The sequence below is a fragment of the Aythya ferina genome (assembly GCF_964211825.1).
Source record: "Aythya ferina genome assembly, chromosome: 29".
NCBI lineage: Eukaryota > Metazoa > Chordata > Aves > Anseriformes > Anatidae > Aythya > Aythya ferina.
The window spans coordinates 1901391-1914995 of record NC_140326.1 but is presented as its reverse complement, the minus strand read 5'-3'; the positions used below and the strand labels follow the sequence as shown (position 1 = coordinate 1914995).

General features: G+C 63.6%; 4 protein-coding genes across 4 annotated transcripts; 2 read left to right on the top strand and 2 right to left on the bottom strand.

Annotated features, from left to right (window-relative positions):
* The first annotated feature begins 2181 nt into the window (after positions 1–2181).
* On the top strand, positions 2182–4756 carry GPATCH4 (G-patch domain containing 4). Its single transcript, XM_084500571.1, has 7 exons — positions 2182–2283; positions 3062–3135; positions 3267–3359; positions 3502–3609; positions 3745–3854; positions 3950–4000; positions 4070–4756. Exons 1-7 carry the CDS (start codon positions 2208–2210, stop codon positions 4452–4454), a joined length of 897 nt encoding a protein of 298 aa, XP_084356697.1. The 5' UTR covers positions 2182–2207; the 3' UTR covers positions 4455–4756.
* Positions 4715–6596, bottom strand: NAXE (NAD(P)HX epimerase; the record flags this gene model as incomplete). The annotated part of the gene is made up of 6 exons (XM_084500572.1): positions 4715–5191; positions 5281–5428; positions 5517–5630; positions 5741–5851; positions 5930–6038; positions 6445–6596. 6 exons carry the CDS (start codon positions 6594–6596, stop codon positions 4989–4991), a joined length of 837 nt encoding a protein of 278 aa, XP_084356698.1. The 3' UTR covers positions 4715–4988.
* A 1592-nt stretch (positions 6597–8188) lies between these two features.
* TTC24 (tetratricopeptide repeat domain 24) lies at positions 8189–10342 on the bottom strand (the record flags this gene model as incomplete). The annotated part of the gene is made up of 5 exons (XM_084500523.1): positions 8189–8539; positions 8920–9079; positions 9178–9306; positions 9378–9590; positions 9670–10342. 5 exons carry the CDS (start codon positions 10340–10342, stop codon positions 8434–8436), a joined length of 1281 nt encoding a protein of 426 aa, XP_084356649.1. The 3' UTR covers positions 8189–8433.
* Positions 10343–12147: 1805 nt separating this feature from the next.
* Positions 12148–13585, top strand: LOC311425042 (ras GTPase-activating-like protein IQGAP3; the record flags this gene model as incomplete). Its single annotated transcript, XM_084500522.1, has 4 exons — positions 12148–12220; positions 12943–13030; positions 13264–13420; positions 13538–13585. Exons 1-4 carry the CDS (start codon positions 12190–12192, stop codon positions 13583–13585), a joined length of 324 nt encoding a protein of 107 aa, XP_084356648.1. The 5' UTR covers positions 12148–12189.
* Between the last annotated feature and the right edge of the window lie 20 nt (positions 13586–13605).

The window sequence follows — 13605 nt, the reverse complement described above, 5'->3', positions numbered from 1 at the left end:
GGGCAGCCTCTTCCCACCCGATGCTCACCCACCAGCTCACCAGTTCCCCCTGGGAAATTTGGCAAAGCTGCTGCCCCCCTTTCCTCTTGCTGCTCGGGGGGCTTTGCCGAGCACCCCACGGATTTGGGGCTCCGATTCCGTATCCGGAGCCACGTGGAGGGGCTTGGGGCTGGTGGGATCCCGGGGAGGGGGCTTTGGCTGCAGCCACTTGGCCCTGGGGACCCCCCCAGTGGGTTTTGGTCCCGCTGGTGCTCACCCGCAGCCCCGCACGGCCTCACCTTGGCTCAGCCCAGGCTTGGGAGGAGAAGGCGGCTTTGAACGCTGGTGGAGGGGGAGGATTTTAGTGAAACCTTAATCCCCTCCGGAGAGCTCTCCCTAATCCTCAGAGCTGCTCAGGAGCCCCCTTTTAGGGGAACAATTGTGCTCGCTCGCTGTTGTCTCTCTCCTTCCCCAAGGAATTGCCCCGCGGTGTTTCTCGCCGACTGTTTCCTCTCATTTTTTCTCTGGTAAATATAAGTCATTCCTTTAAAATGTAATAGAAGGAGCAATTTCCTTAGCAGGCAGTGGCAAATCTGGCTGATTGATTGGGGGACGTTTCTGCTGCAAAGGGCTTAATTTCGCTTTGTTCCTCCCCTCTCCCTGGAGGGGAAAGGCAGCGTTTTCCCCAGTAACTGAAGGTAACACTTTCAACTTTGAAGTCAAACCTCTTAAATGTGGAGGAGGGAGATATTGCAGGAAATGAACAGCTAAATTCCCTTCAAGAAATCTCTTTTTTTTCCTTTTTTTTTTTTTTTTTTTTCCTTTTTATTACTAAACCTCCCTGGCTGTGCCCTGCTCTGCATCCAGCATCTGTGGCCCTGATTCAGAGGGTGGGAGGTCAGAGCGACTGCTCGAGGTAATAAGGGGGCAACGGGGACATCTCCCAGGGGCTGGAGGTCAGAGTCAGGACATCTTACAGGAAAAAAATACATAAAAATGCTGCGATGTGTTCATTGCTCAGCCCTAGGAGCAGGAAGGGATGGAGAGAGGGGGCTGCATTGTGCTTCTGTGCCTCCCCGCTCACAGGGCAGAAACCCTTGCCATGCTCTGACTCGGTTTATTTTTAATTTCTGTCTAATTTGTAATATCTAATTTTTTAATGTTGTTCTGCTTCACCTGGCTGCAGCGTGCTGGGCCTGGCCGGTGCCTTTGTGCTCCCACCCCTGCCCCAAAAAGTCCCCGTGCACCTCTGACCCATGCCAGCAGCTCCAGGACAGGAATCCACAAAGGATGAGGATCGTGCCCAAGGGGTCGAGTCCCAGCTCAACCCCAGTTCCCCCCCCCAGTGGAGCCAGGATTGCCACGGTGCTGCTCCAGCCCCGTCTTTTTGGGGACAGGGGGGACATCATCCTCCTTTTGCTGCTTTGGGGAAAAAGTCTCTTTTTGGGGAAAAAGTCTCTTTTGGTCCCCAAGACGAGCCTGGCCTGGCTGTGGGGACATGGTGACAGCTCGGGGCGGTGATGGGATGGGGAGGGACAAGGACAGGGTGCCCCAGCACCTATGGGACCCACGGGGACCCCCAGCAGCCGTGAGGGGAGCTCTGAGCACCCACAGGGACCCCTGCAGACCCTTGGGAGCTGTGGGGACCCCCAGGAGCTTTGGGGGGGGATCCCCAGGGACCCTCAGCAGCTGTGGGGGCCCCAAGCACCCACAGGGACCCCCAGCAGCCTTGGGGGGGCACCGCTGGAACCCGTAGAGACCCTGAGCACCCATGGGGGACACGGAGGAGCTGTGGGGACCTCTGGCACCCATGGGGACCCCTGGAAGCCCTGGGGGCCCTTGGGACCCCCGTGGCCCCCCAGCAGCTGTGGGGACCCTCAGGACACGGGGGGACCCCAGAAGCCTTGGGGACCCTCGGCACCCCCCTGGAACCCCAGAACCCAAGGGGACCCCCAGAAGCCTTGGGGACCCTCAGGACCCCCGTGGCCCCCCAGGACCCGGAGGGACCCCCCCAGAAGCCTTGGAAACCCTCGGGACCCCCTTGACCCCCCCCGGGACCCCCGTTTGCGTCTCCTCCCTTCCACAGGGGACATTTTTTTTGGGGGGGGTCTTTGCTCCCTCCCCCCCCCACACCGCGCACGCGCGGGGCCCGCCCCGGGGGTGGTGCCTTTGCCCCCCCCACCTCGTCCCGCCCCCCCCCAGTCCCGTCCCGTCCCCTGCCCGTCGCCATGAGCGCCCCGGGGCCGGGGGGCCGGGGGCTGAGCTTCGCCGAGGGGCTCCTGCGGCGGCACGGCTGGAGCCAGGGTGCGGCTGGGGGGTCCCGGGGGGGTCCCGGAGCTGTTCTGGGTCCCCGAAACCCCCCCGGGTATCTGGGGTCTGTGGGGATGCTGAGGGTCCACGCTCGGGGTTCTCACCCGGTTCTGGGGGTCCCCGTGGGTGCTGGGGGGTCACGGGGGTCCTGAGGGTCCCCACGGGTCTCGGGGGGCTCTGGAGGACCCGAGGGGGCTCGTGGATGCTGGGGGGCCACAGGGGTGCCAAGGGTCCTCAGGGGTCCCAAGGGTCCTGACTCCTGCTGAGGGTCCTGAGGGTCCCCACGGCTCCCGGGGGTCCCCACGGCTACTGGGGGGCCCCTGTGGCTCCTGAGAATCCCCACAGCTCTTGGGGGTCCCCAGGGCTCCTGGGGGTCTCTGTGGCTGCTCAGGGCTCTCAAGGGTCCCCACGGGTGCCAGGGGTCCCCATGGGTCTCCAGGGTCCCCTTGGGTGTCAGGGGTCCCCACGGGTCTCGGGGGTCCCCTTGGCTGCCAGGGGTCCCCATGGGTGTCAGGGGTCCCCACGGCTCTCGGGGGGTCCCCTTGGGTGCCGGGGGTCCCCGTGGCTCCTGAATGCCCCCGTGGGTGCTGGGGCACACTGCCACCCTCCACGTGCAAGCCGTGCCCTCATCCTTCGTGCAGCGGCATGGCTGGGGGCATGGTACAGCCAGGCCTGGGGGCTCCCTTCAGGTCCTTTCCCTTGAGACCCCCCCCGGGACATCCCCCAATTTGGGGTGTGGAGCCCCCGTGAGCACCGCTCCCTCTGTCCGCAGGCAAGGGGCTGGGCAAGAAGGAGGACGGCATCAGCCAGGCCCTCAGGGTGAAGGTGAAGTGCGACAGCGCAGGGGTGAGTAGGGTGACGGGAGGGGACCAGACCCGGTTGTGGCCCCAAAACGCACCCCGGGAGTGTGCTGGGGGGTCCTGGTGGCTGTCCCCTTTTTGAGGGGTCCCCCTGCCTGTCCCCTTTTTGCCCCGCAGGTGGGTCACAACGCGGCCGAGCAGTTCTCCTTCCACTGGTGGGATCACGTCTTCAACGAGTCCGCCGCCAACATCGCTGTGGAGGACGGGCAGGTAGGGGGGTGCAGTAGGGAATTCCACCAGGAAGCGGGATTTGGGGTCACTTTTGGGGTTTTTTTTTGCATCCCCTGAGGCTCGCAGTGCCCGGCACTGCTGCATGCAGATGAAAACACCCGTTTGTGGTCTGCTCCTGCAGGACGGCGTCTGCCTGAAGACCCTCAGTGAGCAGCGCTCTGGGATCAGCACCAAGAAGCCCCGCAAGGCCGTCGGTGCTAGCAGCAAACTGTACGGCCGCTTCGTGAAGGTGAAACCTCGGGACGTGGCTCTGCAAAAGCTGCTGTGAGCTTTGCGCCCCCTCTGTGCCACGGACCTAGCAGCCTCTTGCTGCTGTGGCCCCTTTTCAGCCCCTTTTTTTCCACGTCCCCCTTTCCCTCGGCAGGCAGCCACGCTCACGGCACGCGGCGAGGAGCCGGCCAAGCTGCCCGCAGGCTCGGAGAGCAGCGAGGAGGAGGAGGAGGAGGAGAAATTGGACCGCTCTTCGGCCCGCAGGCAAGGAGGGAGGGATGGGGACGGCAGGGGAACCCTGCTGTGGCTCATGCCGGTGTCACGGTGCTGGGGGTGACACGTCCTGATTGTGTCCCCAGGCTGACGGATGAGGAGCTGGTGAGAGCATGCGGGGGCCGCACCGCACACAAGTGAGTGGCTGAGGGGTGGGGGGGGCTGCGTTTTTGGGATCGAGCACCCTAAAGCTGGGGTTGTTGCAGGGGAGCCCGTCACGGCCTGACCATGAGCGCCAAGCTGGCGCGCCTGGAGGAGCAGGAGCGAGCCTTCCTCGCCACGTACCAGCAAAAGAGGGAGCAGCCCCAGCCTGCAGAGCTGCAGGAGAAAAAGAAGAAGAAGAAAAAGAAGAAAAAGAAACGGGCTGGAGATGGAGGTGAGGCTGAGGCGCCGCAGAGCTGCGAGCCAAGTGGAGAAGAGGAGGTGGAAGGAGAGGAAGAGAAGGTTGTGAAGAGGAAGAAGAAGAAAAAGAAGGAGAAAGAAGAACTGGCTGAGGCAGAATTACCTCTAGAAGAGGCAGAAGGGGCAGAGCAGGCTGAGCACGGCCCCAAGAAGAAGAAGAGGAAGAAGAAGCGGAGGGAGGATGAGTGAATGCTGCTGGTACCGCCTGGCTGGGAGGGCACCGATCCTGCCTGCGGCACCGGTGGGCACCCAGAGCTGTGGCCGAGCCCCTCGTGAGCTGTGTGGGGCTCCTGGGCTTGTTGGGCTGGGGCTGGCTGGAGTTTTGTTTCACCCACGGAGCCTTCCTCCAGCCTGGGGTGCGCCCAGATCCCCCCAAGCCCTAGGGCTGGGACGTGTTTGTTACGGGTCCAACATCAAGGGACACAAGGGCAGAGCCCACCGTGCACTGGTTCATTTCCTAAGAGCATCAATAAAACTTTATTGCAGTGAAACGCTCCTGAAGTGCATCGTGTGACAGATCCTGGGTTGCGTCTACACCTAAAAACACCCAAATTAGCTTCTAACCCCAAACCCCAGCCCTGGCAACCTGCAGCAAACCTCCATCCCGCTGCCGGAGCTGGGCAGCACTGAACCAACACGCGGTGCTGAGCCTCCTCTGGGCGCAGAGCTGCATCTTTGGCAAAATTGGGCCCTGCGTGGCCGTGCCCGTGCCAATCCCCAACCCTAGGAGAGCTGCAGGACGCAGTCCGTCCCCGGGTACGGGGGCAGGTTCAGCGAATATTTCTTCTGCAGCGCCGCGGGCACGAAGCGGCCGCCCAGGAAGTGGTAGCGGCCGGCGAAATGCCGCGCCGCCTTCTTGGGCGCCGTCAGCGAGATGAGCATGTCGGGCTGCAGCCCGTCCGCCTTCCCCTTCTCCACGTCCCAGCCTGCAACGAACCCCAAAATTTGGCTGGAGCGGGGAAAACCCCCCCCCAACCGGGTGCCTTCTGCCCCAAAGGGTCCGGCCGCTACTCACCCGAGGGGATGTCGATGCTGGCCACCGGCACCGTGACGCGCTCGAGGGTGTTGAGGATGCTCCCGAAGGGCTCCCGCACCGCCCCCGTGAAGCTGAACCCAAAAATCGCGTCCACCACCAGCCCGTAGAGCTCGTCGATGAGCGCAGCCTGCAACGGGGGGGGAAACCAGCCTCAGGGTGGGGGTACGGCCCCGAGGAGGGGGGTTGTGTGCCGTTTTGGGGTGCTGTTTGCTCACCTCTGCCGGGAATTCGGAGAGGAAGGGGATGTCCATCTTCTGGCACTGCGTGGTCAGCCCTTCAAACAGCGGCTTGTTGGGGCGCTTGGGGTAATACACGGTGGGCTCGTAGCCCTGCGAGGACAAGGATGGGACCGTTTGGGGGAGCAGAAACCCCAAATTTTGCGGGTCCTGGGACCCTGGGGGCAGGGGGCGAGGCTCGGCCCCGTGCAGGACACACTCACAAACATTTTCAGGTGGCGGGCGCACACCAAGCCGTCGCCTCCGTTGTTCCCCGGCCCGCACACGACCAGCACGGCGGGGAGGCTCTTGGTGAAGGAGCCGGGGGGGTACGCCTTGGGGTAAGAGGGAGAGCAGGGTTACAGCGGGCTGGGTGGGCACCCAAGGGTGCCGCTCGCCGCTTCCGCGCCCACCTTGGTGATGGCGGTGGCGCAGCTCAGCCCCGCCAGCTCCATCAGCTGGTCCACGCTGAACTTGTACTCGGTGAAGAGCTCCTGGTCGATGGCCTGGGCCTCCTCCTGCCTGGGGGGGCAGCGGGCACCCGTGGGACCCCTGCGGGCACCCCTGGGACCCCAGCGCTATGGGACCAGGGCCAGCACGGGGGTGCCGCTGCACGAACCCACCCCCCACCCCACTTTGGCATTGCAAAACACCCAGGGACAGGGGGCAGCCCCCCCTTGTACTTCTCCCACCCTCTCCAAACCCCCCTGCACCCTCTCCATGGCCCCCCCGCACCCTCTCCACCCCCCCTGCACCCTCTCCAACCCCCCTTGCACCCTCTCCACGCCCCCTGCACCCCCTCCACCACACCCTGCACCCCCTCTACTCCCCCTGCACCCTCTCCAACCCCCCCTGCAACCGCCCTGCACCCTCTCCACCCCCCCTGCACCCTCTCCACCCCCTTCCCCAAAAAACCAGGACCCCTTACCCAAGGAAGCGCAGCCCCCCCGTGCCGGAGCCGTGCATGGCGCAGCGGGGACGGCTCCAGTTCCAACCCCGGCTCGGGCAGCGCCCCCCCCCCGCCGCCACCAGCAGCCCCAACCCGAACCCCAACCCCAGCAGCCCCCGAGGACCCCGCATGCAGCGCCCCGGCCCCGCACGGCTCGGATCGGCCCGGAGCAACACGGAGCAAGCGCAAGGGGCGGCCCCGGCCCCGGCTCCTCCCCGGGTTTGGGGTGCTTGGGGCGAGGGGGGAGCCGCTGGGGGGCGCTGGGGTGGGAGCAGAGAAGGGCGAGAGGCTTTGGGGTGGCTCAGCTTTATTTTGGGGAGGTTTACAGCAAAATGGGAGAGGGGAGAGAGGCCGGTGCTGTGCGCGCTGGTGCGCAGCCGGGGCCGGATCCTGCTGCGGTGGTGCCGGTGGAAGGGGACCGCTGGTGGCCCCGGTGGCTCCGTGCCACCCTCCTGCCCTCCGTGGGTGTCACAGGAGGCTGCAGATGCGGGACAGCATCCCGCTGCCCCGGCCGGGTCCCCAAATCCTGCGGGGCACAGGATGGAGGCCGCCGGGGAGTTTTATAGGGCCGCCGGCACCCGCCGTGGCCCCGCCACCATGCCCAAGGGCTTGGGGTGGGTTCCCCGGTGCCAGTCCTCGGAGCCTGGGCACCGCACGTGGTTTTGGGGAGGGGGACGTGAGGGTCGCAAGGAGCTGCAGTGCCCAAATCCTGCCCAAAAACCCCAGCCCGTGGCCCCGCACGGCACCTACCGCTGCGTGGAGCGTGGCCCCAAGGGTTTGTGCTTGCTGTGCCCGGTGAAACGTGGTGTGAAGACAGCGGCTGGGGGCATGGGGGCCCGGGTTTTGCTTCGGCACGCACCTCCCGGCTGCAGACGGGTGCTGTTCAGGTGCCTGGGAGCAAAGCAGAGAGCAAAATGGGGAGTGCTGTGGGACGAACGCTGCCCGATCCCATTGCCACCAGCCTGTCCCCACGTCCCAGCCTGAATTACCCCCTTAAAACCCAACGTGTGATGCCAGCCAGGAGCATTTTGGCCAGCTGAGACAGTGGTGACGTTGCTGCAGTCGCTACGTCCTGGCCCCATGCAAACCTTCTGCTGAAATCCAGCCCGGCCGTGGCTCTTTGCCTTCATCCAGGAGCCCGCAGCAGGCCCTGGAGCGATGCCGCTCGCTGCGTTGCTGCTGCTGCTGCTGCCAGGGCTAAAAATCAGCGATTCAGTGCAGGGAACCCTGCTTCTCACCCACCCGTTAACGTGGGGCTGGCTGTGACGCCCCGCAGATGTGCTGGGACCATCCTCATCCTCCTCGGAGCTGGCTGGGTGCCGGCGAGGGGCCTGGGGCTTCGCTGCGGGGTCGGGGGCCGGGGCTGCTGCTCCTGTGCCACCGGGGAGGAAAGGTGAACAGGCAGGAGGCTGTCACGAGCCGTGCCGAAGCCTTGCCTCTGGCTGAAAGCCACCGTGTGGCTCAGATGTCACCTGGGTCGTAGTTGGCAAGAGGATGGGGTTCGGTTCCCCCCTTGCTGCTCGGATAATTGTTCCAGGAAGGTTTTTTTTTGCTTTGCTCCTCTCCCCGCTGCTGCCTCCCCACGCCTCTGCCCAGCACCAGGCGACGTGCCCCTCTGGTTTTTTTATTGCAAATCAGGGAAAAAATGCCAGTCCTGATTTCTGGAAGTCTGATTTTCTGAAAATCTCTCTTCCTAGGACTGTGGCCAGTGTGGGAGCAAACCCAGCGTTTCCCTCTGCAGCACCCAGGACACGTGGGCACCACTCCAGACACACTCTGCACCCTTTTACCTGGCATCCCAGGCTGTGCTCCCAGCGCAGGCTGGTGCAGCTGATCCCCAGCTTTCTCCCTGAAGGACCTGGGGTCGAGGGAAGGAAGATTTATCTCATGGATGCTGCTGGGAACTCAGCCATGGAGGAGCGAGGGGCAGGACACCGGCCTCTGCCGGCACGGCCGGAGCTTTCCTACTCACACCTCGCTTCCCCGGAGCCGTGTCCCACTGGCACGGGGCAGCACGGAGCAAAACTGCGGTGGGTTGAGGTCCTGCGGGGCACCAGCGGGGAGGACGGGTGGCCTGGGGGCCACACCGACGTGTCCCTGTCCCCCAAACCCCAAAGCAGGGCTCGGTCAGGAGAGGCGAGCAGCTGCACAGCTTGGGGAGATGGCAGAAAACGCACACCTTGGTGCAGAGCTTTGCTGGCATCTCCACCCCTGAGCACCATCCCCGGCCCTATTTCGGGCCCCATCTGGCTCCCAGCACCCCAAACGGCCCCGGGGTGCTGCTCACCGGTGCCAGGGCACCCCAATATGAGGGGTGGCGGTGGAGGCAGAGCTGGTGCTGGAGGGCACGGCTGAGCTGGCTGACGATCCGCTCGCCGGCAGCCCTGGGGGTGCCCTGCAGAGGAGAAATCCCCCCCCAGGTGAGTCTGTCCCTGCGCTGGGGCTGGCGCTCACCACGCACCGGAGGGTCTGGCCCTAAAGGTTTCCCTTACCTGGCAGCGGGACAGCAGAGTCAGGGCCTCCTGGTAGTGCCCGATGGCTTTTTGGGGGTTCCCCAGGTGGAATCGGGCAGCTCCCAGCCCCTCGCATGCTTGCCACTGCCCCTGCACGTCCCCTGCAAGGCAAAGATCCCCTTCAGACACTCGGCTGGGAGCTGTGGAGACCCCAGCAGGGCAGATGGGGCCGTCGTGACCAGGATTTGTGTCCCCTTACCCGAATCCCTGAAGGCTTGCAGGGCATGGAGGTAATTCTCTGCAGCAGCCTCGTGGTTCCCGAGCTGGCTGAAGGCGTACGCCAGGTTTCCAAAGCACTGCCCTTGGGCTCTCCGGTTCCCCACGGCGCCTGCGAAGCGAGCGAGGGGGTCACGTTTCGGGGCCAGAAGAGGGGACCACGAGGGACACCGTGCAAGCTACCGTGCAGCTCCGCTGCTCGCCGGTGCAAGCCCAGGGCCGTGCCGAAGCTGCGCAGGGCGTTGCGGGCAGCGCCCAGGTTCTGCAGCAGCGCAGCCTCCCCTCGCCGCCCCAACGAGCCCTGGCACAGGGCGAGGGCTCGCTCGAAGCTCTCGCTGGCCAGGGAGAAGACGTGGAGCTGGGAGAAGCCGAGACCGACCTCGTTGTAGAGCTTCCCTGCGGGACGTAGAGGAGAGACCGGGTGGGGATCGGCGCTTCCCAAGCACTGGGAGCGAAGGAGCCGGCGCGGTGTTACCTCGTAGGGTTGGGTCGGCGATGCTGTCGCAGAGCGAGCAGCACCAGGTGAGGATCCGGGCGATTTCTGCCACCCCAAACCTCCGGCTCTGCAGCATGGAGCCGCTCGCCCTGCTCAGAGCCACCGCGGCGGCCTCAGGGCTCTCGGCCACCACGTAGCTGTGCGCAGCTTCCAAGAAGCACCGGGCGGCTCGTGCCGGCTCCTGCATCCCCAAGTAGCAGCAACCCATCTCCACGGCCTGGTTGCCAGCCTGGCACGGCCCAGCCGCTTGGCCAAAACACTCCAGAGCCTTTGGGAAGTCCCTGAGCCCCTCGCCGGCCGCCCCGATGTTGAAATAAAGCCCCCCGAGGGGTTCACCCTCCGCCGGCTGGGACTCGAGGAGGAATTTTAGGCCCTTTCTGGGCTTGCCAGCCTCCACGTAGGCAGCCCCCAGGTTGAAGGAGCAAATCCTGCGGAGCCGGGGGCTCGTGGTGCCCAGCGAGAGCAGGAATGCTTTCCTGAAGCACGCCAGGGCCCCCCGCACATCTCGCAGCCCCAGCGCCCGCTGCCCGGCTTGTGTCAGCCCCTCGATCTCGGCCGCTTGCCCCTTGGCACTGTTTCCCCCTTCCTTGGCTTCCTCCACCACCGCGAGCTTCTCCTTCCTTTTCTTCTGACTCTTCCTCCTCCTGGCCATGGGGTCCACGGGGGCTGTAGGGTCCGTGGGGGCTGCAGGGTCCTTGGGGGCTGTGGGGTTCATGGGGTCTGTGGGGTCTGTGGGGGCTGCAGGGCCCGTAGGGGCTGGAGGTTTCATGGGGACTGTGGGGTTCATGGGGTCTGTGGGGGCTGCAGGGTTCATGGGGGCTGTGGGGTTCATGGGGGCTGTGGGGTCCGTGGGGTCTGTAGGGTCTGTGGGGTCCGTGGGCTGTGTTCTCAGTTCTGTAGCCATGGGCAGTGACACGCCTGCAAGAAAGAAGCACCGAGCAGCCTGGCGTGGCACAGCCAGAGTCCTGGCACCCCTCAAAACAAGCAGATTATTATTATTATTATTATTATTATTATTATTACTATTACTATTATTATTATTACTATTATTATTGCTATCATCATCATCACTATTACTATTATTATTATTACTACTACTCTTATTGCTATTATTACCACCACCCTCCTCCTCCTCACCATTATTACTACCATTATTATTCTCATTATCACTCGTTATTACTATCACTAAGGTTTGGAGCCCGTTTGCTGCACAAACAGGAGGAAAAACCTTCCCACGGAGGACCCCAAGCCCAACCTCTCTGCTCATCACGTACCCGAGCAGAGGGGCGGCGCGGCGGGGAAGGCTTTTATTTGGGGTTTTCTTTTAGGACCATGCCCAGCTGCACTTACTGTTGTCCTTTTAGGTTTTGAGCGGGCAGGGGGCGAAGCACGGAGCCCTGGGTGGGGGATGAGGCTTCCTAAAATGTCCCCGAGTGCCTCCTGGCCTCGCAGCCCGCTGGTGACGGCCGCCGGTGGCTCCCGGGTGTCCAGGGAGCAGCAGGAACGGCGATGGCCCCGCAGGCTCCGGTTTCAGCTCCGCCACCATCGGGCTGTGCAGTGCCATGGTAACGGGGGCCTGTGGGCGCGTGGCGGCTGTGGCGGGTGGCACAAGCGGCTGCTTGTGGTGGGTGGCGCGACCTGTGATGGGTAGCACAAGTGGCCATAATGGGTGGCACAACTGGCTGCTAGTGACGGGTGACACAAGTGGCCATCTGTGGTGGGTGACACAATCGTTTGCTTGTGACAGGGGGCACAGCCGGCTGCCTGGTGGCACAACCGGCCACCCGTGACAGGCGACACAACCGAACACTTGCGGTGGGTGGCACAACCAGACGCCTGTGATGGGTGACAGAGCCATCTATTTGTGACAGGGGGCACAACTGGACACCTACAAAAGATGGCATAACCATCCACTTGTGCCAGGTGACACAACCAGCCACCTGTGACAGGTGACAATAGTGGCCACTTGCGACAGGTGACACGACCAGCTGCTTGTGGTGGGTGACACGACCTGTGATGGGTGACAATAGTGGCCATAACAGGTGGCACAGCTGGCTGCTTGTGACGGGTGACACAAGTGGCCATCTGTGACGGGTGGCACGACGGGACACTTGTGAGGGGTGACACAATCGTTTGCTTGTGACAGGGGGCACAACCGGCTGCCTGGTGGCACAACTGGCCACCCGTGACAGGCGACACAACCGGACGCTTGTGACGGGTGACAGAGCCATCTACTTGTGACAGGGGGCACAACTGGACACGTATGACAGATAGCATCACCACTTGTGCTGGGTGACACAACCAGCCACCCCTGACGGGTGACAACAGCGGCCACTCGTGACGGGTGACACAACCACCGGCCACTTGGGCTGGGTGGCAGAAGAGGCCTCAGCCCCGCGCCGGGAACTACAAGTCCCGTCAGCCCCCGCGCGAAACCCCCCCCACGTGACCGCCCTGCAGGCGGGAGATTCGAATCGCGGGCGGGGCCGCGGCTGCACCATGGAGGGAGCGGGGCCGGAGCCGCTCCGGAGTGAGGGGGGGGGGGATTTGGGGTCGGGGTTTTGGGGTCGGGGGGCGGTTGGTTGTGTCTGGGAGGGGGGTTATTGGGGGCTGAAGGGGTTGATTTTGGACCCGGGGGGGTGTTATTGGGGCTGGGGGGGTTATTTGGGGGCAGGGGGTGTGGTTTTGGAGCTAGGGGGGTGATTTTTGGGGGGCTGGGGGGTGTTTTTGGGGTCAGGGGAGTGTTTTGGGGGCTGTTTGGGGGTGTTTTTGGGGTCAGGGGGATGTTTTGAGGCCCAAGAGTGTGTTTTTGGGGCTATTTGGGGTTGTTTTGGGGGCTATTTGGGGTTGTTTTGGGGACCGGGGGATGTTTTTGGGATCAGGAGGGCGTTTTGGGGCTGTTTGGGGTTGTTTTTGGGACCAGGGGGGTGTTTTTGGGGCTGTGTATGTATTTGACGTTTGGGTCTGGGCGTGGTGGGGGTGTGTTTTTGGGGCTGGGGTGTGCTGCTGTTGCCACCCAGCACTTTTGGGGGCCCCTGGCTATTTCCAGCCCCCCCTCCCCAAACCCCTCCCAGCTGTGGGACCCCCCCCCACTCATTTAGGAAAGGGGGGAGCTGGAATCCTCCCTCCCCACCCCAAAAAGTACCGAAATCCCAGCTTTCCTTCGACAACCCTCCTCCGAGGGGGGGCTATGGGCACCCCAAAACCCCCCCCGAGCCTGGGGGGGTGATGGGGGTCCCTGTGCCCCCCCAGATGAGCGCCTCACGGCGGACGAGATGGACGAGCGGCGGCGGCAGAACGTGGCCTACCAGTACCTGTGCCGCCTGGAGGAAGCCAAGCGGTGAGGCTGAACCCCCCCCCCGCTTCAAAACAGACCCCAAATTTATTTTTTTTGGGGGGGTGGTTGAACAGGAAGAAGCCCCATGGGGTGGGCATTCCCCTTCTCCTGTTACGGGGCGGCCCCGTAAGCACAGAGGGAGGGGGATGAGTCCCCTTTGGGCGCACTCTTCCCTTTTGGGGTGGTGTTTTTGGGGTCTGTGACCCCCCACCCTCCCAATTTTCCCCCCCCCCCAGCTGGATGGAGGCCTGTCTGGGCGAGGAGCTGCCTCCCCCCACGGAGCTGGAGGAGAGCCTGCGCAACGGGGTCCTGCTGGCCAAGCTGGGCCACTGCTTCGCCCCTGACGTAGTCCCTGCCAAGAAGATTTATGACCGCGACCAAACGCGGTACAAGGCAAGTCCATGGCACGTTGGGGGGGGACATTCCTCAGGGCCTCCCCCCCCAAAAAAAATCCACAGGTTTTGAGGCATCTGGGCAAAGTTTGCATGCAAAAAAGGGCTTCTCACACAGTGTAAAAGGAAGAAAAATCAGCAAAAAGCAAATTTGTTGCTCTGGTAGCTGGCGGTGGTGGGTTTTCT

Coding starts and splice junctions, on each gene's coding strand:
- GPATCH4 (XM_084500571.1), top strand. CDS start 2,208: ATGAGCGCCCCGGGGCCGGGGGGCCGGGGGCTGAGCTTCGCCGAGGGG. Junction 3,360..3,501: donor TCGCTGTGGAGGACGGGCAG/GTAGGGGGGTGC, acceptor CTGCTCCTGCAG/GACGGCGTCTGCCTGAAGAC. Junction 3,855..3,949: donor GACCGCTCTTCGGCCCGCAG/GCAAGGAGGGAG, acceptor TTGTGTCCCCAG/GCTGACGGATGAGGAGCTGG.